This window comes from Pan paniscus, chromosome 21 (assembly GCF_029289425.2).
Source record: "Pan paniscus chromosome 21, NHGRI_mPanPan1-v2.0_pri, whole genome shotgun sequence".
Taxonomy (NCBI): domain Eukaryota; kingdom Metazoa; phylum Chordata; class Mammalia; order Primates; family Hominidae; genus Pan; species Pan paniscus.
The window spans coordinates 32,710,600-32,737,473 of NC_073270.2; the positions used below are offsets into that span (position 1 = coordinate 32,710,600).

Sequence of the window (26,874 nt, forward strand, 5' to 3'; positions counted from 1 at the left end):
GACTCTAAGAGTTGGAGTCTTGAAATGCTTATGACTTCATACCAGTGCTTTTCTGTTTAGTAATGTTTTTATTACTTGAATTATGTTTTTATTACTTGAGGATGGTTTAAACCTATAATATCGCTGACTCCTCAGCTGATTTTATCTTACCCTAGAGAGAAATTTCTTTGGTAAGATGCCTGGGGGAGTCAGTAGTCTCAGAACTACTAATATTTAATACAATTTTAAGTTATTAATACCTCAATACTATTTTTTTTAAATAGGAAATGTGTCACAAATTTACATGTCATCTTTGGACAGGGGCCGTGCTAATCTTATATGTGTTTTTCCCATTTCAGCATGTGTGCAACCAAAGTGAGCATATTGGTACTGCTTTAAGGATTGGTGTCTCTACACTATAGTACATGTTATGGCAAGTTTAATTCTGTTTTATCCTTTCAGGAAACAGTCTTTTCAGTTTCTGAAGCTTTAAAAACAACTTTCTTCCCACTAGGTCCTTGAGGCTCCCAAATGTGCAGCTCAGACTTTTGGTGGCTTTCTCCAGGAAAGCACGTTCCCTGACATGATGAGTTCTGAAGGCTCAATTCCTCTTTCTAGCTTCTTCTGATCCTATTTAAATTGCCACCTGGTTATGCCCTACTATCTCACTAGTTCATTGATGCTATTAATAAAAACATAAAAAAGAAACAAAAACACATTTTTGTCCTATTATTAGAAGTCCAAGACTGGTGGACTCATATTAATTCTATATTGTATTATGCATAAAAGTTTGAAATGATGTGTCCCACCACCATGTTTAAAATAAAGTATACTGTTTTCACCTATTGCTTAAAACTAGGAGACCACAATGGCCTCAACTTTCCCCACAGCTAGACAAAACTTTAAGCAGGTTTTCTTCTGATGCTAGGCCCCTCATTTGCATTTCCTAAGATCACTCACTTCAGTAAAGATGAAATTGGCCCTTTGAGATGTAAATCATTCCCTAGTCTCTGTCCAGTTTTACAACACAGAAATGTCACTCTCAAGGACCTGGGAGCTATCCCATTGAAAGATAATCATCTAGAAAGATAACATCTCTATCTTCCAGTCTTTGGGAGAGCTTAGAAATGTAACTTTCCTAAGCCTCAATTAGTAAACACATCTGTCCTAATCACATTGACCAACCTCTCTCCTAACATGCAGTAGATTTCACTAGCTCATGCAAAATTATCCTGCCTTTTGTTTCAATGAGTTGAATTCAGTCTTTCTCCTCTACTGCAATAGTTTTAACCTCTTTTGAAATAGTCTTAAGTAACATTTTGTTCACCTCCTTAACAATATCTCTTGCAATTTTTCTTTGACATTCAATTAAAGATTAATTAGTTCTGGAGATTTTTAAAAAATCTACTTTCATTAAACATTAAAATGGAATAAGGCAATTATTGTTTAAAGATCCTTGAAATTGCATTTAATAAATGAATATCTGTCCCCACAGCTGACATATTTCACCCCTACTTTATTCTCTACTCTAATGAACCAAAAATATTTTTAAAAACAAATCAGTGGTCTTTGTAAAAACACCTCAAAGAGGTTCTGATTACTACTAAGGTATTACTTAAATGCAAACATCTGAAAAATAAGACAATGAATTTTTTAAGTTATTTCTGCTGTCTTTTGTTCTCTTCAATCTACTCAGAATGGTTCAATTGAAAGTATCTTGAGTGAGGAATAAATTGGTTTGATTTATTGTTTAATTTGCCATTCAAGGCTGGGCGGCGATTCCCAAACCTGGCTTCCCATAGGTATCATCTGGGAAAACTGCTGCAACATATTCCTGGGGCCCTTTCAGACCTAATGAAGCATCCCGTCCACCTCCAACCTCCCCTGGGGAATATGGAGTTAGTCTTGCAGCCTAACACTTGGGATAGCTAAAAGGACAAAGTTAGAAAGGAAGATACTGTGTTTCCACAGGTCCTAGCTCACAAACTGGGATCCAGTAAAAAAAAATAAACTGTTGAATTGGAATTAAATAATCAGTGAGTAGGGTGAAGGGGAAACTACTCTAGTACCAACCAACCAACCAAATACAACAGGCCCTGTTGCTCCAATCCATGGATGTCAGCACCTTTCCCGACCCCATAGAGCCTAGGCAAGCAAACAGTGGTGGAGCATGAGGGCTGCAACTCAAAAAGTAAATCTTTCCACACCATTTCTCTCCAGCTCTACTTCTCAATTTTCCAAACTCTGATTCCACCTTTTCTCTTACTCAGCCCTTTGCCATTCACATTCTTATTCCTTTCTCTTTCCTCTTCCCTTTTCTCACTTCCTCTCTTTTCCTTCTTTTTTGATTCAGTTACGTCATTCTTTTCTTCTCTGCTTTCTCTTCCTCAGAAACACTTCGTTACATAAAATAAACAAATTCATACTGGAGATATATGTCAGAAAATATTCAGCCTGAGTAAACTGAATGCCCTGTACAGAAACAACAGAGCAAAACAGCACTTGAACAGTAACACTGGTGTGGCATAATTGAAGCCATGCAGAATGCTTCCAAATCCATTATCTCTTCTGAGTCTCATCTTGTGAGGTTTGAATGGTATACTGATTGTACTTAAAAACCTAAGGCACAGAGAAGGTTAAGTAATATGCAGTTACTAACCAAGAAGAGAAGAATCCAGACCTAGTTCACCATCTGGTCTTCTTTTCACCATACCAATAATATCTGACTGTAGGCAAGATGAGAGGGCAATGAGTAAGCACTAATATTATTTCAGGGCCTTATAACCCTTGTATATTATGAACTACTCTTCATAAGAAAAAAGTATGCATTTTTTAAAGTATAAATTACAATACGTAGTTTTAAAGGTTTCCTAAGTTCTTTTGTACTTCATACAAATGAAGTTTGACTGCATATTAAAGGCATCCCACTGGTAATACTGTAGCCCAGAGATAGTTCTGGGGTCAGAATTAATACATAGACTCAAAGAATAAACATTGTGATTTATATAAACTGCATAGTTATACTATGTTTTATGAAAGTCCATTTATATGAAAATCTAATACATTCTCCAAGTCATCCATCTATAACTTATCCTCTCATTAACTCTGAGAACTGCATTTCTTTATAATTAAAAAGAAGAGTTACCTTGTCTAAAGATAAAATTCAAAAAATTCATTTAAAAATTATTATAGATATTTTGTGATAACTTAATTTTAAGTAGAAATGGCCCCTAACAGAGAGCTTTCACTGTAATTCAATTTATGGCAAAATGATCAATTAGGCTAAATAAACCAAATGAAGAACCTTCCAGATGATCCACAGTGTAGAGTGTGTGAGAGTGTAAGTGAGCCACAACACGAGTGAGACCATGGCATACAGTCCAGTTGGATTAAACTGTGACCATGCTCTACACAATCCCAATCAATTAGAACCCATGGGGCCGAGATTCTATGTTCACTGAGAAAATTAAATCTTAAGGAACTTACTAATATAAATTTATATCTTGTCAATAATCCCAAATGCTTCCTCTAGTGTAATATTTCAAGATCACATTTATAATCCACCAACTGTGCCAAGAATTGGGCACCTTATCTTCAACTTTCTAGTTGGTAAAATAATTTCCAGTGATTCCCAAAGTAGCTGCCCTCAAAGTCATTTGAGGTGCTTGTTAAAATAAAAATCTTCATGCGACTTATATTCTGTACCCTGATTCTAACAAACCAACTAGAAGATGGCATATTTGAGAAAATCAGGGAAATTTGCTTAAGGACTGGATGTGAGATGAAGCTGAAGACCTGCTGCTGCTCTTATTAAGTGTGATATCACGGTACCCACCCAAAGTGTTCACAGCAGTGAAATAATATGATGGCTGGGATTTTCTTTCAGATATTTCAGCAAAGAAAAAAGGGACAGATGAAGCAAACATGGTAAAATTGTGATAAGTGTCGGATCTGGATATTGAGTACCAATGCACTTTTCTAGTTTTGTATAATTTTCTTTTTTTTTTGAAACGGAGTTTTGCTTTTGTTTCCACGGCTGGAGTGCAATGGCATGATATCGATTCACCGCAACATCTGCCTCCCTGGTTTAAGCGATTCTCTGGCCTCAGCCTCCTGAGTAGCTGGGATTACAGGCATACACCACTATACCCGGCTAATTTTGTATTTTTAGTAGAGATGGGGTTTCTCCACATTGGTCAGTCTGGTCTCGAACTCCCAACCTCAGGTGATCTGCCCACCTCAGCCTCTGAAAGTGCTGGGATTACAGGCATGAGCCACCACACCTGGCCCAGTTTTGTATAATTTTTATGTCTCTTCATTAAAAAATTTTTTGCAGACTCCATCCTAGACACAGTATACCAGAGTCGCCAAAGGGCTAAGCTCAGGAATCTACTCTTAACCTCTCCAAGAGTCTTATATAGTCAGGCAGGCAATGATCATACTTGGAGGCCATTAGAAATGATCTAATACATAACCTTCAAACTTAAAATTTTTAGTATTCTCATTTTCTGCTCAGTAAGCTCAATTTCAACACTGTTCACAGTTCCTCATGTCCACCATGGCATTCTGCCAAGGAACTACAACTCGTGTTCTCTAAGCCCATCAGTTCTGAGAATGCTGGACCGGTTAGTAACTTCTTTTTTTTTTTTTTTTTTTTATTATACTTTAAGTTTTAGGGTACATGTGCACATTGTGCAGGTTAGTTACATATGTATACATGTGCCATGCTGGTGCGCTGCACCCACTAACTCGTCATCTAGCATTAGGTATATCTCCCAATGCTATCCCTCCCCCCTCCCCCCTCCCCACCACAGTCCCCAGAGTGTGATATTCCCCTTCCTGTGTCCATGTGATCTCATTGTTCAATTCCCACCTATGAGTGAGAATATGCGGTGTTTGGTTTTTTGTTCTTGCGATAGTTTACTGAGAATGATGGTTTCCAGTTTCATCCATGTCCCTACAAAGGACATGAACTCATCATTTTTTATGGCTGCATAGTATTCCATGGTGTATATGTGCCACATTTTCTTAATCCAGTCTATCATTGTTGGACATTTGGGTTGGTTCCAAGTCTTTGCTATTGTGAATAATGCCGCAATAAACATACGTGTGCATGTGTCTTTATAGCAGCATGACTTATAGTCATTTGGGTATATACCCAGTAATGGGATGGCTGGGTCAAATGGTATTTCTAGTTCTAGATCCCTGAGGAATCGCCACACTGACTTCCACAATGGTTGAACTAGTTTACAGTCCCACCAACAGTGTAAAAGTGTTCCTATTTCTCCACATCCTCTCCAGCACCTGTTGTTTCCTGACTTTTGAATGATTGCCATTCTAACTGGTGTGAGATGATATCTCATAGTGGTTTCGATTTGCATTTCTCTGATGGCCAGTGATGATGAGCATTTTTTCATGTGTTTTTTGGCTGCATAAATGTCTTCTTTTGAGAAGTGTCTGCTCATGTCCCTCGCCCACTTTTTGATGGGGTTGTTTGTTTTTTTCTTGTAAATTTGTTTGAGTTCATTGTAGATTCTGGATATTAGCCCTTTGTCAGATGAGTAGGTTGTGAAAATTTTCTCCCATGCTGTAGGTTGCCTGTTCACTCTGATGGTAGTTTCTTTTGCTGTGCAGAAGCTCTTTAGTTTAATTAGATCCCATTTGTCAATTTTGGCTTTTGGTTAGTAACTTCTAATGTACCTTGCTTAAACTTTGCTCTCTCAAGGTGTCCCTGACTGAACTGCAGAAATCAGAACAACTGTACTCACCATCTCTTTCTGTATATGCCATGTCTCCACAGAGGCCACGGTGTCTTCACAAAGCTAACTGCCACAATTTTCACAGGTGATATTTTTTCTTCATGATTTTCCACTTTCTACTTGAGCATTAAAAGATCAGGGAAAAAAGAAGATAATCATTTAGCAGTTGGTAAAATAAGGTATCTGCCCCAGCACAGTACATGCTAAGTGTTCAGAATCTATAGTTATAATAGATAATTATAAATTAGATAGCTGTTAAAATAGTTTTATTAGATAAGTAATATTTTTCTCATCTTCAAGACTTAAAAAATTAACTGTTTTAAGTGATATTCAAAAAAGGAAGATACTCACATCATCCCAATTAAACCAGATTTTCTATAGCAATCATATAGCAATCTATAGCAATCTATAACAATCTTAATCTAAATCATTCACCAAAGTTGTTTGACTTACTTAAAGTAAAGCTGTAGACATTTGCTTCTTCAAAAGTATCTTGCAAGGCCATTATGAGTTGGAAGAAAAGTTTAAATGCACCACATTTTTCTACTCCATTGTAAGAAAAATTACTACTCACAGGAATTGTATAGCTTCTGCATTTTGGTCCATCACATTTTCCACCATTATATGAGTGTACTCTTAAGGTTCTCACTTTATCATCAGCCTAATATGTTTTGCTTCCAGAATGCCCAGTAAAGCTGAAATTTTTCATTTAAAGTGATAAAAAAAATTCCCCATATATCTACTTAACATTCTTAGATCTGAGTTCTGGCAAGACAGTTTAATGCATACAAAATGAAAACACTGCATTTCTCTCTCTCTCTCTCTCTCCCTCTCCCTCACACACACACACACACACACACACACACACACACACAAATGCACAGATTAAAACCTCAAAGTTTTCACTATATTTCCTCTTTCTTATACAGCTCAATTGTTAACATGTAGCTTACTTATAATCTAAAAACAATTTTAAACATGATGGTCATAAAAATATCTTAAAACAGAGATGAAATGTATAAAAGCACACATAAATTGTCAATGGTTACATTGGTTACATCACATTTCTTTAGAAACATAACGGTTTCTGCTCCTGTAAACAAACTGTTTCTCTCATACATTTAAACTGAAGTAGAGCTGACATAAAATTATTGCTCTTCTCACAGTCTGAGTGTTTGCACTGTATTTGAGGTACATTTTCTCCATCTTCACAGCCCCACCACTCTTACTTGAGAGTATTAGTCAATAGAAGTTTGCAGGCTAAAACCATTCAATAATATTTTCATCAATACTGGAATGATAGTAAGTAACATTACAAAACATCAGAGACCAAAAATGTTTCTTTGTTGGAGCCCAAGATTTTACCTTATTCTTCATTACCTGAAAATACTGCTCTTTCAACCTCTGTAAGAAAAAAAGATTCTGGAGATGAATAACTCCTTCCTTAAGGCTTCACCCAAGACTATTCCTTCACACTTACAGTCCGATGCTTTGTTGTTTTCATCCATTTGATATTGCAGGCACCAAGAATCACCTTTCCTTTGGTGATCTAGCATAACAATCTCTTACGCTTTTTGCTAGTTGCTTGATAAATATTTTGTAAATTTTTCCACGGTATGTATGCACTGTTATTTGTAGTTCCAGTTCTAAAGGTTTTATTAGGGAATGAACATTGTCATCTTAAAAGAACAATTTCTCAGTGCATCATAAACAGCCCTAAATGCTGGTTGCTTACCATCATGGTAAACACCCCTGTTCCCATGAAGAATAAAGATTCCTTCTTCTGCTTCTTGGCAACTGCTTCCATATAGAGTATGATCTGGATGGCACTTCCATTGACACGGAAAAACAAAAAGGCTTTCTGGATTATGAAAAAACATGATATTTAACAGATTTTGATCGCCCATGTAATGTCTAGCTTGTATTTTTTAAGCCATGTCATAAGTATATCTTCCCATTGTATTCACACAGTTGTCATATCATTCTCGAAACACTTCATTCTCATTCGAATCATGTTTGTCAACATAACTCCAGAGTTTACTCCAGTTTTTCCACATTTTGGATGACTAGCAAAGAGACTATACCATCCTATTCTAGGTTCCCCATGTTCTGGTGCCATTGCAGCAACTTGTGTGGAATTAAATTTCTTTAATAAAGACCAAATATAATCAACGGGTCATAAAAAAGGCCATCAGTGTCGGCATACAATAGGGAGTCAACTTCTTTCAGGATTAAAGGCAAGAACGATCTCTGCGAAGCACGTGGTTTAGTTTTTCCACTCTGCTGCATTCTCACTTGGAAAGGTTATGGGGTATATTGTATAATTAAATATTTGGAGAAATGACCCCTGTCACGTCTTCCTTTAAAGCTATGATGTAGCTGAACTTCAGCAAAAATCTGGAATTGAAGAGGTTTGATGCTGAAAATGATAGCTGACTTCAACATGGTCATAGTTTCTTCCAGACTTTCACCACAGGTAACTACAGCTAGAAGCATTTTCTCAACAGGCTGTATTTTCAGTCTACACCTGTCCCACCCGCCGGAATGCGCCACAGGGCCCGCGCTGCCAGCGCCTCTCACTGCACCGCGTCCTCCGCCCGCGAGCCAGGAAGCCACCGCAGCCTGCTGCTTCCAGCCACAGCCGCCCGCTCATTCCTCCAGGGACTTGGCCAGCTGGCTGAAGGCATAAAGGAGGGAGCAGAAGCTGCAGGTCAGACACAGCGCCACCACGCGCGGGTAGCGCCGCATCGCCCCAGCCGCGCTCCTCAGTCTCTGTCTCGCCGCGCCTTCCCTGGGTGAACTGGAGCGGAGGGAGCCTACTTCTGGAAATTTTTTTTCTCCATGGATTCAGCAGCAGTGTCTAAAGGCAAAAATTTCATCAACCAATCATTTATATTTATTTTAATATAAAGATAAAACACTGCGAACCAGTGGAACTGGATAGAAAGTAATTCAATTTTACAGAATACAGCCTTTTTTCAGGCTCTTTTATTAAAGATAAAAGAGCCATGTATATTTCTGTGGAATTCTCCTTTTATTTAAGAATTCATTATCACCAAAATAGTTTAACGAGACTGCTTTGTAAGAGGCAGTTGTTGCATTCAAAAATTAGAATAGGAACAATGACTTGTAAAAATTTAACATTTTATTTTATTTTTGAGATGGAGCCTCTCTCTGTCGTCCAGGCTGGAGCACAGTGGCGCAGTTTCGGCTCACTGCAACCTCTGCCTCCAGGGTTCAAGTCATTCTCCTTCCTCAGCCTCCTGAGTAGCTGAGATTACAGATTTGTGCCACCATGCCTGGCTAATTTTTGTATGTTTAGTAGAGAAGGGGTTTCGGCATGTTGGCCAGGCTGGTCTCGAACTGCCAACCTCAGGTGATCCACCTGCCTCAGCCTCCCAAAGCGCTGGGAGTACAGGCGTGAGCCATCACACTCGGGCAAAATTCAACATTTTAAACTACCACTTATTATATTCACTCTATGATTTGACACATCTTTTTTGGTGGCCACAAAATTATAAAATGGATACAGAATGGTCTCTTCAAAAAATTAGGGAAGTTCTTTCTTTTCTTTTCCTTTTTTTTTTTCTTTTTTCTTTTTCTTTTTTTTTCTTTTTTTGAGACGGACTCCCTTTCTGTCACCCAGACTAGAGTGCAGCAGCGCGATCTCGGCTCACTGCAACCTCTGCCTCCCAGGTTTAAGAAATTCTCTGCCTCAGCCTCCCAAATAGCTGGGATTACAGGCTCGTGCCACCATGCCCAGCTAATTTTTTTTTTTTTCTATTTTTAGTAGAGACGAGGTTTCGACATCTTGGCCAGGCTGGTCTTGAACTCCTGACCTCGTGATATACACCCCTCAGCCTCCCAAAATCCCAAAATCACGCCTGAGATTACAGGCTTGAGTGACCGCGCCCAGCCAGAAGTTCTTTCTTCTTAAAAGGATTATAAAAATAATTCGCACTGGCATGACACTTTAACTAATACAGATTGACATTTTTGATTCAAATAACCCATTTGTACATGTAAATTAATTTTGGTCCGTATGTGTGTGTGCATGTGTGTGTGTGTGTATGTGTGTGTGGATGTGTAGATGTAAATGGCAGTAAAGGGTAAAACGGAAGGTGAAAAAAAGGGAAATGGTCTAACATTTTAAACGCATTTTTTAAATACTCAAAACATATGTACTAAAAACAATGGTGTGGTAAAAGCAAATATTGCAAACTAGAAAAAAGACTTAGCCCCACCCTGTCCAGTCCTGTCCCATCCCGCTGCCGCGCCCGCCAGCCATGAGCTCCACGCAGTTCAACAAGGGCCCCTCCTACAGGCTTTTTGCAGAGGTCACGAACCGGCTTCTGTCCAAATATGACCCCAGAAGACGGCAGAGCTCCGCAGCTGGATCGAGGGACTCACCAGCCGCTTCATCGGCCCCACTTCCAGAAAGGCTGGAAGGACGGGATTATCTTACACACACTCATGAACAAGATGCAGCCGGGCTCAGTCCCCAAGAACAACCGCTCCGTGCAGAACTGGCACCAGCTAGAAAACTTCCCCAGATTCATCAAGGCCATGGTCAGCTACAGCATGAACCTCGTGGACCTATTTGAGGCCAACGACCTGTTTGAGAGTGGGAATGTGAGGCAGGTGCAGGTGTCTCTTCTCGCCTTGGCAGGGAAGGAAGGCCAAGACTAAGGGGCTGTGGAGCGGTAGGGACATCAGTGACAAGTACTCGGAGAAGCAGGAGCGGAATTTCCAATATGCCATTATGAAGGCGGGCCAGTGCGTCATCGGGCTGCAGATGGGCACCAACAAATGCTTCAACCAGCCAGGCATGACCACGTATGGCACGAGGAGGCATCTCTACGACCCCAAGAACCACATCCTGCCCCCCATGGACCACTCGACCATCAGCCTCCAGATGGGCATAAACAAGTGCGCCAGCCAGGTGGGCATGACGGCTCTCGGGACCGGCGGCACATCTATGATACCAGGCTTGGAATCAACAAGTGTGACAACTCCTCCATGTCCCTGCAGACAGTCTACATGCAGGGTGCCAACCAGAGCGGCCAAGTCTTCAGCCTGGGCCAGCAGATATATGACCACAAGTACTGTCCGCAAGGCCCAGTGGCCCACGGGGCTCCCTCGGGCGCCGGAGACTGCCCTGGCCCAGGGGAGGCCCCTGAATATCCTCATTACTACCAGGAGGAGGCCAGCTACTGAGGCTCCCAGCACGCTCTCTCCGCACATGGTCTCCCGTCTGGGTGTTTGGGTCTCTCTGTTTTCTTTTCTTTTAACCTGTTCAGTGCTGCCAATCAACCGAGGGTCTGTGAATGGCAACGTGGGATCAGGAGGCAGGGCTTTTTGCCCCTCTTACTTTGGTTCCTTCTCAGGACTGAGCCACTGGGCTGTAGGAGAAGAGGTCAAGGCCATATCCCGATGCGTGTAGGGTGAGGGTCCCCGCTGGCACATCCAGACTGTGGGCCCAGCTGTGCTGGGGAGAAGAGACCTGGGCATGGAGCGAACCGGTCCCCAAAGGTTTCTGGTTGCCTCTTCTCTTCCCCCTTTTGTCAGCCGATCAGTTTGTGGTTTCTGTACCCGCAAAAGTTTCAGGACGTATTATGAAAAGAAAAAAAAACTTTTTTTCCCCGAGGAATTGGGCGGAGACAGTGGAGAGGGTGCTGGAAAATGAGGGTGCTGGAAAAATGAGTCCGCTGGGAGAGCAGGGCCGGCCACGATGCTAAAATATCTCAGGATCCTGAGTGGCTGGATTTCCCTAGGACCCTCAGACCAACAGACCTCAGACCCTCAGACCTACGCCGGGGCCCGGTAGGAAATTGAGGCCCGTACAAGGTAGTGGAATTCTGAGTTGTTAGTGCTAAGCCTGAACCCTCTCCATGCTAGCCATTCCCCGGCGCCGTGGCCCTCAGTGGGGTTTATTTGTTTGTTTTTGAGATGGAGTCTCACTCGGTTGCCGAGGCTGAAGCATAGCGGTGCGATATCGGCTCACTGCACCTCTGCTTCCAGGCTCAAGCAATTCTCCTGCCTCAACCTTCAGAGTAGCTGGGATTACTGGCACGCACCACCACGCCCAGCTAATGTTTTGTATTTTTAGTTGAGACGGGAGTTTCACCATGTTGGCCAGACTGTCTGGAACTCTTGCCCTCATGTGATCTGCAGAGGAGAGTTAGCAGTCTCGATAAGCCAGAGCTGCTTGTATTTATTCAGTAACTGTATAATGTCCAAGGCCCGGAGCCAACACAATTGCTGGGTAATTAACATCATTGCTCCCCCTTACAGGGAGCAGTCTCATGCTCAGAAGTTCAAAAATCAATTTCCTGATGACATAAGTAAACAAGCCTATTTAGATAAACTCCTTACTTTTCCTTGCACCTACTTCTTGCCCTTAGCCTCAGAGTAAGAGAATTATCTTCCTTCACCTTTATTCTCTCATGAAGCTTTTGCAAGACCTTCCAACCTTTCAAGAGGGCTTGCATCTTTCCTTATAGCTTCTCCCACCACCCTGACCAATCTCCTACATCACTGGTCATTAGAGAAATGCAAATCAAAACCACAGTGAGATACTATCCCATGCCAGTTAGAATGGCGACCACTAAAAAGTCAGGAAACAATAGATGCTGGAGAGGATATGGAGAAATCAGAATGCTTTTACACTGTTGATGGGAGTGTAAGTTAGTTCAACTATTGTGGAAGGCAGTGTGGTGATTTCCCAAGGATCTAGAACCAGAAATACCATTTGACCCAGCAATCCCATTACTGGGTTTCTACCCAAAGTATTATAAATCATTCCACATTTTTTTTTTTTGACATGGAGTTTCACTCTCGTTGTCCAGGTTGGAGTGTGATGACATGATCTTGGCTCACTGCAACCACCACTTCCTGGGTTAAAGTGATTCCCTTGCCTCAGCTTCCTGAGTAGCTGGGATTACAGGCACCTGCCACCATGCCCAGCTAATGTTTGTATTTTTAGTAGAGACAGGGTTTCACCATGTTGGCCAGGCTGGTCTCAAACTCCTGACCTCAGGTAATCCACCCATCTCAGACTTCCAAAGTGCTGGGATTACAGGAGTAAACCACCACTCCCAAGCACCCTCATTTTTTTTATAGCTCATACTATGTTAACAAATTTTATCCATAGTAATTCAAAACATCTTCAGATTCTGTTCCTGTCTCACCACCATCACTACCACCCTGATCCAAACCACCATCCCTCCACTCTCCAGTTAGGTTTACTGCTATAGCCCTTAACTGGTGTTCCTGCTTCCCTGTAGCCCCTTGCCTTCAGTCTATTCTAGTCTCTGCAATTAGGTTGGTTCTTTAAGAATATGTCAGACTGAGCCATTCTTCTGTTTAAGCCCTCCAATGACTTCACTCTCCATCCCACTCAATGCATTAGTTTCCTCAGGCTACTGTAACAAATTACCACCAACTGAGTAGCTTAAAAGTACAGAAATTTATTCTCTCACAGTTCTGGAGGCTAGGAGTTGAAAGTAAGGTGTCATCAGGGTCATGGTCTCTTTGAACCCTCCAGGGGAGGATCCTTCCTTGTCTTTTCCTAGCTTCTCACAGTTGCCATCAATCCTTGGCATTCTTTGGCTTGTAGTTACATGGCTCCAATCTCTTCCTTCATCTTCACATACCTTATCTACTGTGTGTTTTTCCAAATATCCTCGTTCTTACAAGCACACTAGTCATTGATAAGGGTCCATCTGAATCCACTTAAGTTGACTGACTAGGCAAGATTTTATTTCCAAGTAAGGTCATATTTACAAGTACTGAGAGTTGGGACTTGAACATCTTTTTGGGGAAGACAAAATTCAACCCACAGTACTCAAATCCAAAGCCCTTACCATGCACACATCTCCAGTCCTTTGGTATTCAAAGTGTGATACACAGACCAGTAGCACCAGCATCCCCTGAAACTTGTAAGAAATATAAACACTCCAGACCACCTGAATCAGAATCTTTATTTTAATGTGAAACCTAAGTGATTTATATGCAAATTAGAATCTGAGAAGCATACCCCTCAAAACGACATGCCTACTTTTCTTATTATTTCATCTGCTCCTCACTCCATATCACTCTGTCATTACTCTGCTCGTGTCATATTGGCCTTTTTGATATTCCTGTAGTGCCTGGACTATTCCTCCTCCAGATATTTGTATGGGTTATTTACTCACCTGCACCAGATATAAAGATATAGTTATTATATATAGTGATACATAATTACACATATATTATAACTTCAGTGCAGTTGTTCCTGGATATTCTATTTTAAATATACATCCTATCAACCCATTCTTCTTCCTTGCTTTATTTTTCTTTTTTTATTCAAAAGTATTTATTTCCACAAATTTTTATCCACAGCTAAATATTAAAGTGACTATTCCAAGCAATTTTCTATAAACAAAGGTGTAGTTTACAGATTTGTTCAAAGTGGAAAAATATTTTCATCAGTAGTCTGCCTCCATGGTGTTAGGGTCACCGCCGAATATGTTCTGAACTCTTCCGGAGAGGCAGCCCTTCCTCTAAATGTCAGTGGGCGGCAAAATGTTATATTAAAATATGGATTATTCTGATACAGTGTCACTTCAGAAAGTAGGTGAGTTTCATTTCTGGTTGATCCCCTTTGGTAGAATTAGGAACTTTTTTTTTGAAAAACAATCTTTTGTATCTAATGACCTTTACAATAATAAGAAACCCTGTTCTGTGTTTGTCATTGGCATTAACCTCTGTCTACACCCTTTAATTCTCTAATTATGGCACCAGTGGGTACAAAAGGTGAATTATGGTTATTTGGTTCATGCAGCAAACTAATTGGAGAAACTGATGACAAATAGTCTGTGAAGAACTACAAGGTCTTGCCCCATGCTGTCCCATTTTAGTTACCATTTAGTTATGCAGGCATTATACAACTGCCTCAATTTAGGACACCCTTGCTGTCTTAGTAGGTCAAGTGTATGAAAATTTACTTTATGCAGAAGAAATAAATTCTAATTTATTGGTTACTGGAACCTTAATGTATGAAGGCTCTAAGTAAATATTTGATGAATTGATGGTAGCAGCATTAATGTTTAAATATTCCAAGCTCCAAGTTTTGTTTTCTTTTTGTTTTTACAAAAGCCTTAAAATTTGGTACTAGGGAAATCAAAGGAATCAACTCCCAACGTCATGCTTCATGGAAAGGGAAAAATGTCTACCTTTGGGTCTAATCTGCCTCCCAGGAGAACCTACAGGTACTAGAACTCTAACTGCAACTATGATGGCACAGGGAAAATGCATGTATGTAATATGCTTGCCGGCTTCAGCAACAACTCATGTATACATACACATTTACTATAAGTAAACAGGTCCCGTATAATACTTAAAACACAAGTGTTTGATCTATAAATATTTGATTCTTAATATTTAAAATGCTTCTAATGTTTTAAAAGACAAAACTCCACCATGATATCACTTTGAACATTAAAATTATTCCCACAGAAACACTTATTTCAGACAAACAATTGAGAAGTCAGTTATCTTAGTCACCACTAAAGGCACCTGGTGGGTAAAGTGTCATCTAAATTTTAAATATTAAAAAATTAAAGAGACATCTAGTGCAGAGTTCAAACCTTTATGTTGAATTGTTAAAGAGTCATTACTGATTTCATGACGCTGATAAGTGTTTGAGTTGAAATGATTTTTAAAAATGCAGAGAAAATGCTAACAAAATATTATATAGTTCCCCTAAAGATGCTTCTTCTAACCTCCAAATACTAAACAAGACAGATCTAAATATTAAGTACATATGAACTATATATTTGTTAGTCATCTATAAATTTTAAGTACAATTCCAGTGATACACCTTTATCTTTTGGAAGAGAAGAACTAAACCTGCCATTTCTTAGGCTAAATGGACTATTCATAAGGTCCTCCCCTCCCCATTTATTCTAATTGCCAAGCTTTTATTCAGTAAGCTCTTGGCACCTAGTGATTAACCAGTGACAGCAAAGTGTAGTGACCAAGAGACATGGAGAGAATGATGGTGTAAGACAGTATATAAGGATAGTAAGCCACTGTGTTTGTGGAACCACTGCATGTCAAAACTCCTTAACACTCTAACAAGTCATTTTTGGTCTTTAAAGATTAAGGACAGTCCTTACATAAGAGACTCAGTTTCAAACTAAAGTGCATCGAAAAGCAAATTATACTTCACAAACAACTTTAAAGAGGTAGCCACAAACCCAGTTGTTTTAGGTTGGCCTTCTAAATGAAGTCAGCACATGGATCCACGTGTGAGTGTCATGGACGTCAGTGATTATGTAACTGTAACTGAAAGAAAAAGGCACAGCTCTGCAGACACCCAAGAGAAGCTGGCATGTTTAATGTGGATGTAGAGGGTATAATGCCCATGGCAACTGATTGGAACACAACTGTCAGCAGCCTTAACACAGGCTAAGACTGGGTTAAGCCCCAGGAGATGCAGAGAACGACTAAGGAAGCTGTGCTCTAAGCGCACAGTACAGAAGGTAGCTTGGAGTGTGCTGTGTTTCCAAGAGCCTTTTAAGTTGGGTGGTTGAGTAAAGGAGGGTGGAGGCAGGCTGTTCTACTTCCAATCCATGGATAAATCTCATTTTCTTAATGTAATACAGAGGCTGTTCTTCTATGATTTGCAAACACTATTTGTTCTTATCATGGAAACAGCATACTGCTATCAAGAAATAGGGAAAAGACAGTAAAAAAAATGTGTGGAAAGAATATGGAATACCATGCAGCCATAAAAAATGATGAGTTCATGTCCTTTGTAGGGACGTGGATGAAGCTGGAAACCATCATTCTCAGCAAACTATTGCAAGGACAAAAAACCAAACGCCGTATGTTCTCACTCATAGGTGGGAATTGAACAATGAGAACACTTGGACACAGGAAGGCGAACATCACACACCGGGGCCTGTTGTAGGGTGCGTGGAGGGGGTAGGGATAGCATTAGGAGATATACCTAATGTAAATGACCAGTTAATGGGTGCAGCAAACCAACATGGCACATGTATACATATGTAACAAACCTGCACATTGTGCACATGTACCGTAGAACTTACAGTATAATAAAAAACTGTGGAAAGAATAATATGGGTTTCTAACTGAATGCTTGCTTTTGAAGAGCCCAAAAACAAACAAACAAAAAATTCTAAGAACAGCAAACATCTATGTCTGTTATATTATTGAATTACTCTTTTTTAAAATCCTTATTTCATAGGAGAGATATTTACAATTTTGAATTACAACGTTTGAAAACCATTGACAATAACCTGAAAGGGGAAAGTTGACCTAAGCCATTTTATTCTCTTAAAAACCCCCAAACTTTTGTATAATAGTAATCCCTGAACTGATTATTTTTGAAGGTTTTTCAGATAATCTGATGTGCGAGTTTAGTTTGTTTTACTATTTAGTTGTTTGGAATAGTAGAGCATTATATGACTCTCTTACTGGAGGGTTAATGGCATTAAGAGATTAAAAGCTTTCACATTGTTTGGTTTTTACATCTATAAATAAAACAAGTTGTTATCATTTTCTAATATTTAGCTTATATACATTTTTGTGAAAGTTTTGTGGGACTTGGAAAGCGTATGGATTAGCATCAGAAACAAATTATTTTTCCATTTTTCTCACTTGGAGTTTCAGATAGCAGCATTTTAATCATCTCTTCCATTAAACCAAGATTACACAAAAGCATTTGAGGACACTGAGGACTGGCACTTCTAATTTTGCTTCAGAAACCATTACTCAAAATGTCTGGTTTGGAGGTCAGTTACACTGCTGTCTTTGTATAATCAGCCATTAAAAAATATTTTGGGGACATTTCTCAGAAGTCTCATCCCCATATTTTTGTTCTTAACACATCTCACCACAAACTCTACCACACCTATGGTTTGCAAACTTTGGGAAATGTCAGTATATGCCATTATCATGGTTATTAGTACTATTATTTGTTAAAAGCCCTTTGAAGGCAATTTATGTGACTTATATATAGTTAGTATTTTAATTTGGACATTCTCCAGTTATATGCAAAGATTAAAACTCAGCGGCTTCATTTTATAGAATTGGCATCTTTTATATGGCTATGGGGACTGCTTGGTGTCTATAAATTATTATGTATATTTGTTGGACTGAAATCAAACTTAAAATCTTCCATATTTCATGTGTTTTTATTCTGAGCAGTAGGTACAAAAAAATAATGCCATAGTTGTGTCTAATTCTGTATAGTTCAGCACCCTCCACAGGCTGTCAATCTCTGATTTGATTGACTTTTACCAGGTTTAACAGATCCTCGAATTTACTTTACTGTCTATACTTCCTTCTTGCTCACATTGGGAATCAGACTAAACATGCATCTACTTCATTGAGGAACTCCAGATTGAGACATGCTGGGATTGACTCCATGGTTAGGGAAGATGGATAAAATGGAAACAAAACAGGAAACATGTGCTTGACATCTAATAGCAGTTGCTGAGGGTCATTCTGCTCTTGTAGTTGTGCCTGGATCGTTTGTATAAAGGCCACTGTTACCTTTTCTTCAAATTCATTCAGGGGAGGCTAAAGGTTTAAAATTTTGACAATCTGCTGGGTGCTGAGAGAGGTACACAGGGAGCAGATGGCCTCTGCATCCTCCTGGGTTTTCTTCTTTAATTGCAGGAGCTGGGCTGCTTGGATCAGAGGTTCCATGGTCTGAACTACTCCACTCTGGTGAAGGTTTCTTCCCCAAAGCCACTCCTCAAGCTGACTTATATTGTACCTGAGTTGCATGCCTGTGCTCCAAGAGCGGGCGTCCTTCCGCAGGAGCAGGTTGTTAAGAGTCACTGCGTTGATCATGTAGAAGAGCTGTTTGAATACCTGCAGGATGATCTCAGGGTCCAAGCCCTGGTCACACATGACTGTATGAAAGGCATTCATCTGGCGGATGATAGCTTCCAGATGGTATGAGTTATCCCCATCTCCCATGCTGGAGGAGTGCTTCTGGGAGCCAGTGGGCTTCACACCAGATAGACCCTGAATGCTCTCATTTTCCAACATGGCAGAAACTATCATCAGCTGTAACACACCCTCGGCAATTTTAAAGAGCTGCTGGTAGATCGCAATGGAAAGGTCACTCAGTACCTGACAGTATTCGGTGAGGTCAAAGTTCTTAAGGCAGTGTTCGTTGTGCTTTGCAGTATTCTGAGTCATGAAGCCCTCATCCCCGCTGTACGGCTTCAGACAGTGAAGAAGGTGGCAGGTGTTGGATAACAAGAATGAAGTCATCTCAAAGTCATCACTGTGCTTCTTCAGGACTTTCTTAGTGCCGTTGGTGGTGGAGGTCATCAGGGAGTGCAACTTGAGATCATCGTTGGTGTGGTCCGCGAGCCAGATGCACATGTAGAGGATGTAGGCGGGGAGACAAGGCACTGTGTCCAACAGCATATGGGGCTTCAAGTCTGTCACCAGGTTGAGGATGAGGAGGGCCTCGCCCTCTTTGTGGCACTCCAACATGCCTTGGAAATCCTTTTCTTTCCACTGAACTGTGACCTGCCTGTTGAACTCATGGCGCTTCCTCTCACTCTGGGCCAACGCCGGGGCAGCTTCTTCATGTAAATCTTCAGTTGCTTTTAGAGCTTCCTCTCATTCTTTTCCTCTGATTTTATTTTTCACCACAGAACTTCCTATCAACTAGTATGTTTAATATTTTGCTTATTAACTTTGCTTATTGTCTTCTCCCTCGATTAGAATATTAGCTACTTGAGTACAAGGATTTGAGCCTGTTACGTTCACTGCTGAATTTCAGGCTCCCGGAAGATATCCAGCATTCAATAGAGACCACACAATAAATATCTGTCAAATAAATGAGTCTGTAAGTTCATCAATTTATTTGCCCATATGCATTAACTTTTGCCCATATACATCCAATAACTCTTGTTATATGAAATCAGCTGTACTATTTGCTTCATGTAATACTTTAAAAATATATGTGTGTGTATATAAATATATACAGAGATCATAGACCTAACTCCGTCTATATATGTGTGTATGTGATATATATAAATATATACACACATATATATGACTGACGTATATATATATAAATATATACACACACATAGATATGACTGATATATATATCTATCTTGTGTAAGTGGAATCAGGAAGTATTCAAACATACTTTCAATTAGTAACGACTATAGTTTAAGAGAAAGTTTAAAGCTTCTGATAGTTTAAATAAGAGAAAGCAAACATCACTACTACTAGTATTTGGGGAAAAAGATTACAAATAGAGATATGATAAAAGCGTACAATATTTTTTATGTCTGTACACTTAGATCCATGTTCAAAGTTTGGCTCACCTATACATGTATAGCACATTTGAATATGTGCTACAGTATGCCACTTATAAAGACTGAAAATAATAGTTTATAAACATTATTATTTATTTAGCAACCTCATAAGCTTGGCTTCAAAAATACCTGAATTACATAGCATAATCCCAGCGCTGGAGAACAGATCGGTGGCTGCCGAGGGTTAGGGTTGGTTGGAAGATGTGATTAGTGAGGGATAACGTGAAAACATGTACTTTCTTTGTGGTGATAGAGCAGTTCTGCATCCAGATTATGGTGATGGTTACATAAATCCACACTTCATAGATCTATACACACACATCACACATACATTCAAACACATCTGTACATGTAAACTCCTTAGAAATATGAATAGGGTCTGAACCTGAGTTAATGGCATGGCAACAATGTCAATTTCCTGATTTTGGCAACGTACTAGGTTAAGTTAGATATAATCATTGGGGAAAGTTGCCTGAAAATAGCATGGTCATTCTTTTTACTTCTTTTTTTCACTTCTTATGAGTCAAATTATTTTAAAACAAAAGGTATTAAACAAAGACAAAAATTTGAAAGTTCAAAAATCAAAGCCCATATGAATTTGGACATATTATTTGATTTCTTTTGTAGACCTTGATTTCTTCACCTGTAAAAATGGAATAATAGTATGATTCCTATCTCATTATTGTCATGCTTAAATCATACCACTTATGTAAGTGCCTATATATATATATATATATACACACACACACACATATACCTATATATATGACTGACTTTGACTGACTTAGGTCTATGATTTAAGACGTGGAAATTGGAATTTACTAGAACATTTGTGAATTGATTTGTTCTTATGTTTCACCAACCGTCATGGTAAAGGACACCTTAGCCCCAGTTCATAGTATGAAAATACATAAATGCTTCTATGTGCCCTAAATTTCTCTTGGTTAAGCTTTATACATTTTTTTGTTTATGACACAGAAATATGATCACAAAGCACATGTGTACCACAATACAAATTTCATGTATTTTGTCTCTGCATTATGTTTTCTTTCCATTTATGTCTTTTCAAGCTAACAATTCCTAATCTCCTAATACAGTGGGCCTTTCAAGTACTTACTTCTTTAGATAGTCATGTTCTTTTAACTAGAATCCCACAGATAAAGTTATCAAAGCATGGGAAAGGATGAAGAACCTTGACTCCTTCCCCTCTCCATCCCCCACTGAATTCAATTCATCCCAACTTTGTATTTGTTTTGTTCTTCTGGAAAAGAAAATATAGTCATCACCCTCAATAAATATACAATCTAGTTAGAGTGATATGACTTCAGAGTAGGATTTCTTAGTTTTGATTTTGATTATCTTCCTTTAGATATTTGGAAAGACCAAAATGCTGTATGCTTAAGGACTGCAAGCAGTATGAGTGGAAAACAAAAGTAATAAATGTTACTTATGACTTTATTATAATGTTAGGATTGTTAATAGTTAACACTTACTGAAGGAAGATTTAAATTGAATATTTCTAAATGGGAAAATTTTAAAAAGCAGGTGAGTCCATAAAGTTTAGGACCCAGAATCTACTGAGCTAAAAACTCAATGAGAGTTAATTCTCTATTGGTGTTGTAGCAATCCTTGAGGTTATTTGTGAAGACTCACATGAGAGCTAAACAATAAAAGAGGACTGAGACCATTTCAAGGGATGGAGGACACCTTACTTTCTTGTTCAGATGATGCTCTGAGACATTGCTGTTTATTTTGACTCCATCTTTTTAAACAAACTTCCACTTAAGAACTTAAAAACCACCTGTAAACCAATAGCCACAAAATAAGTGAGGAACTCAGTGTTTAAGCATTATTGTTCACCAGACACGGTACTGGGCACTTACATAAATGGTATGGTTTAAGCATGACAATAATGAGATAGGAATTGTACTATTATTCCATTTTTACAGGTGAAGAAATCAAGGTCTACAAAATAAATCAAATAATATGTTCACATTCAAAAGGGCTTTGATTTTAGAAATTTTAGATTTTTTTGTCTTTGTTTAATACCTATTATTTTTAAATAATTTGACTCACAAGAAGTTAAAAAATAGTAAAAAGAATGACCGTGTTATTTTCAGCCAACTTTCCCCAATGATTATATCTAACTTAACCTAGTACATTGCCAAAATCAGGAAATTGACATTGTTTCCATGCCATTAACTCAGGTTCAGACCTTATACATATTTCTAAGGATTTTACATGTACTCTTGTGTAGGTGTGTGTGACTGTATGTGTGATGTGTGTGTATAGATCTATGAAGTGTGGATTTATGTAACCATCACCATAATCTGGATGCAGAACTGCTCTATCACCACAAAAAAAGTGCATGTTTTCACATTATCCCTCACTAATCACATCTTCCAACCAACCCTAACCTTTGGCAGCCACTGATCTGTTCTCCAGCACTAGGACTATGCTATGTAAATCAGGTATTTTTGAAGCCAAAGCTCATGAGGTTGCTAAATAAATAATAATGTTTTATAAAATGTTATTTTCAGTCTTTATAAATGGCATACTGTAGCACATATTCAAATGTGCTATACATGTATAGGTGGCAAAGTCTGAACATGGATCTAAGTGCACAAACGTAAAAAATATTGTACGCTTTTATCACAATATCCCTATTTGTAATATTTTCCCCCAAAAGCTAGTAGTAGTGATGTTTGCTTTCTCTCATTTAAACTATCAGAATTATAGTCGTTACTAATTGAAAGTATGTCTGAATACTGCCTGATTCCACTTACGTAAGATATCTAAAATAGATAAACTCCTAGAAACAGAGAAGAATACTGGTTGCCAGGGTCTGGAAGCAGGGGAAATGGGGGTTGCTGTTCAATGGGTATAAAATTCAGTTATAACAGATGAATAAGTTCTAGAGATCTGCTGTCAACAGAGCACCTATAGTTAACAAGATTGTATTGTGCAGTTAAAAATTTATTAAGAGGATATATCTCATGTTAAACATATTACTTTATTAACAGAAAAAAATGGAGTATTTTACACATAAAATTAAATATATGCCTGAATTTCACATATCGTTTCACAAATTGAACTGGTGCTAGAAAGGTATTTTTGTATTGAAAAACATCTAACTGAATGAAAAGTTACAAATGAGTGATCATTCATAAATAAAATATAATCCTAGGGACCGCTGTTATTCCATTTTGAATACCCTCCACAATTAGTCTTAATAATTATGTTGACTCAATTCAAAATAATGATTTCTCAAGAGGCAATAGAAAGTAGAGAATAAGTCCATTCTTGAGAAAATTTATAATTAGTCAAAGTAATTTTTTCATCCTCTTTTCTTATTTAAACCTCAAGTACTCTCTGCCACTGTGTGCTCTTCTTTCTGGGGTAAAATATGCCAGCTATCCACAGAGTCAGGGCATTCTCTAACCACTCCTCCCTAGAGATGTCTACAGATTTTTACTCAGCTAGACTGTCTTGTTGCCTGTCTTTATATCAACTTCGCAAGACCTGTGGACCATTCTCTTAGGCCCCTGCAGGGCAGTGCATAATATATTCCATGCTAATTATCTAATGAGGCTCACTAAATTTATCTTTTATTATACCACATAAAATACTCTTAGATCTAACAGTACAAAAATTTCCAATTACGGGCCGGGCGCGGTGGTTCACGCCTGTAATCCCAGCACTTTGGGAGGTCGAGACGGGCGGATCACGAGGTCAGGAGATCGAGGCCATCCTGGCTAACAGGGTGAAACCCCGTCCCAACTAAACATACAAAAAATTAGCCAGGCGCGGTGGCGGGCGCCTGTAGTCCCAGCTACTCGTGATGCTGAAGCAGGAGAATGGCGTGAACCCAGGAGGCGGAGCTTGCAGTGCGCCCAGATTGCGCCACTGCACTCCAACCTGGGCGACAGAGGGAAACTCTGTCGCAAAAAAAAAAAAAAAAAAAAAAAAAATCCAATTACATAACTCCTTTGAATTACATCCTAAGGCTAATTTAAAGAGGTTATCACAAAAATAGAAATGATAGCAACAGAAAATGGTCCCAATTTTCACTACACTGTTGCTAAGACCACCTTGCCACTCATCATTATAGAATGCCTTTCAGGTAACATAATAAGAGCCATTTTTAAAATGGAACTTTACTATACCCATGTGTGACAGGCAGAGGGCCTCCATTATTATTCATAGTTTACAGATGAAGCAGTTAGATTTGCCCCTGGTCACTGGCTTATTAAATGACAGGCTAAGACTGAACCAAGTTTTATTCTCAAATAAGACCATAAAGAAGAGAATTGGTCCAAATGAATTATAAAATTTTCTTACAGCCCCAGTAACAATAATAGATAAGCTAATGATTTCTTTAATAAAAATCTGATATGACAAGTAGAATGTGACAGAATCAACATGATCAATTAAGCAGATTTGGGTAGTAGTTTGGTAGCTAAATATTGGATACTCTTGCACATAAAGATGACAATATTTATGACGATAAAGATGACCATTCCACAGTTTCAGAATTTCTACAGAGAGAGAGAGATGAAGAAAATTTCTGAAGTTATTGAAACTCTATGAAGACGAATTATTTGGTTGATGAACTGCTATCATTCTAAATGGACCTCACTTTCTGAAAAAATAACCCATAAGGATGAAATATGTATTGAATGAAAATTATATTTTGTTTTTTCATTTTTTACCTAATAAAAAAATCAGAAAAACAGATTTTTTTAAAAAAAAAGAAAACATGACTATAATAGACAATGGAGACTAGTAGAGGCAGTAGGGAGGGCAGCCAGGGTTGAAAAACTACAGGGTACTAAGCTTCGTATCTGCATGATGAGATCAGTCATACCCCAAACCTCAGCATGGCACAATATACCCAGGTAACAAACCTGCCTACATACCCCCTGTATCTAAAATACAATTTGAATTAAAAAAAAAACTAAAAAGCAAATAAAGGATATCACTACTATTTGAGTAGGACATTATTTTAATTTGTTTGGGCTGCCATAACATATTTCCATAGACTAGATAGTTTAAATAAAAGAAATATACCTTCTCACAAGTCTAGAGGCTAGAAGTGTCCAAGATCAAGGTGCTATCAAGGTTGGCATCTTCTCTGGCCTCTCTCCTTGGCGTGTAGATGACTATCTTTTCCATGTAACTTCACTTCATCTTCCCTCTGTACCTGTTTGTGTTCAAATTTCCATTTTAGCTTAATTATCTCTTTAAAGACCATGTCTCCAAATACTGTCACTGTATTTTAGGTACTGGGAATTAGGAACTCAGCATATGAACTTTGAGTGAACATAGGCGGCAAGGGTAAAACACAGCAATTATTTAAAAGACTATTGCATTATCCAAAGGAAAAATTTTTCTAACTGGACTAGAATACAGGTTATGAGATTCAGTAATTATAAAAGTTATATAAAGAAAGGAATTGTGCTGCTTATCAATGTTTTTTCATGAAATCCTCCAAACAACATTTTAGATTTCCTACGGTTTTCCCCCATGTTAACTATAATCCATGCATTACATCACCCAACTGGATATTCAAAAGGCAGAATTCAATGTAGGTACGTCTGATTCCAAAGATCACATTCTGTCCTCCATAGCATGCTTCCTGGAGGTTGACTTTTATCCTCTTAGAGTTATTTAATAGTAAGTGAATAAAGATATGTTAATTAGGAAGCCTTTGATCACAGAGTGATTATATATGTTTTCCTAAAGATATAATGTATATTAAGTTTGCTTTCATATAGAATACATATCAGTAGTAACTAGGTTTGAATTGAGGCTTTTTGTACAACAGTTCTTTATTTAGTCTCAATTGTTTATCGGAGTTTTTATTACATACTGTGAGGAATCAGAAATGACTGTCTTTGCTTTGAGGGAATTTCCCATGATGTTGAGAAGAAAGATAATATGCACACGCAAATGTGGTATTTACTAGGAACCAAATGAGTTAGCTGACAAATAGTGCTAGAGGAGTTCAGACGAAGAAAATGGAGAATCACTCCAGGCTTAGAAAAAGTAAAAATGGATGAAGCTTAACTTCCAAGAATCTACAAATCCAATAAAAAAAATAAGACAAAGCCTAATAATATCAAGTTACAAAAGTAGACTTCTTTTATTCTAGGTAGGCAAGGGTCTTCTTTTTTGAAGTACTGTGTGAATCTTAGTCTTACAGTTTTAGGCTTCCAAAGGTTGCTATTATATGAAAACACAGAGAGCATCCTGTGTTTTTCCTTCCTAACAGTCTTCATATTTTCATTTTGTTTGTTTGTTTGTTTAACACTAGCATCAGTTGGTCTTTGGCAACATCAGGAAAGCAGGGATGGCTTATATCTGTTTTTATTCCATTTTTACTCCTTCAGCACATACAAAATATTGGGAGAAAGAAGTCAGTAGATTAGGTTCAAAGACATAAAATGTGGCAGGAATAGCAACCAGATTAGACATTTGTGTAAAATGAGATGATTGCAGGGTAGTTTTAAAAGTCATGCCCTTTATGAAAATATGGAATGTTGTGCCCATTATTTCATAAACTTTGTGTTTTGTTAAAGGTCTTAATCAAAAATGCTAAATGATTTCTCATATTAATAAATAAATATCAATAACATCATTTTAATGGGCTCTATAAAGAACTTATTGTGTGATTGTATCATAATTCAACAAGTGCCCTATTTTTGAACACTTAGACTCTTTCTGATTATTTCCCTTTACAAAAAATGCTATATTGTACATTGTTGTATGTA

At 38.5% G+C, this 26,874-nt stretch overlaps 1 protein-coding gene, 1 non-coding gene and 2 pseudogenes across 2 annotated transcripts; 1 reads left to right on the forward strand and 3 right to left on the reverse strand.

Moving 5' to 3' along the window:
* Positions 1 to 255: 255 nt before the first annotated feature.
* On the reverse strand, positions 256 to 360 carry LOC112439670 (U6 spliceosomal RNA). The gene has a single exon (XR_003027922.1). It is a non-coding gene; the product is annotated as a U6 spliceosomal RNA (small nuclear RNA).
* A 6,908-nt stretch (positions 361 to 7,268) lies between these two features.
* LOC100993239 (glucoside xylosyltransferase 1-like) lies at positions 7,269 to 8,486 on the reverse strand (annotated as a pseudogene).
* Positions 8,487 to 9,942: 1,456 nt separating this feature from the next.
* Positions 9,943 to 10,972, forward strand: LOC100984217 (calponin-2-like; annotated as a pseudogene).
* A 7,138-nt stretch (positions 10,973 to 18,110) lies between these two features.
* Positions 18,111 to 20,970, reverse strand: LOC117974293 (unconventional myosin-Vb-like). Its single transcript, XM_034947168.1, is given in 2 exon segments — positions 18,111 to 19,388; positions 20,965 to 20,970. Coding segments are annotated over 2 exon segments (1,284 nt in total).
* Positions 20,971 to 26,874: the final 5,904 nt, after the last annotated feature.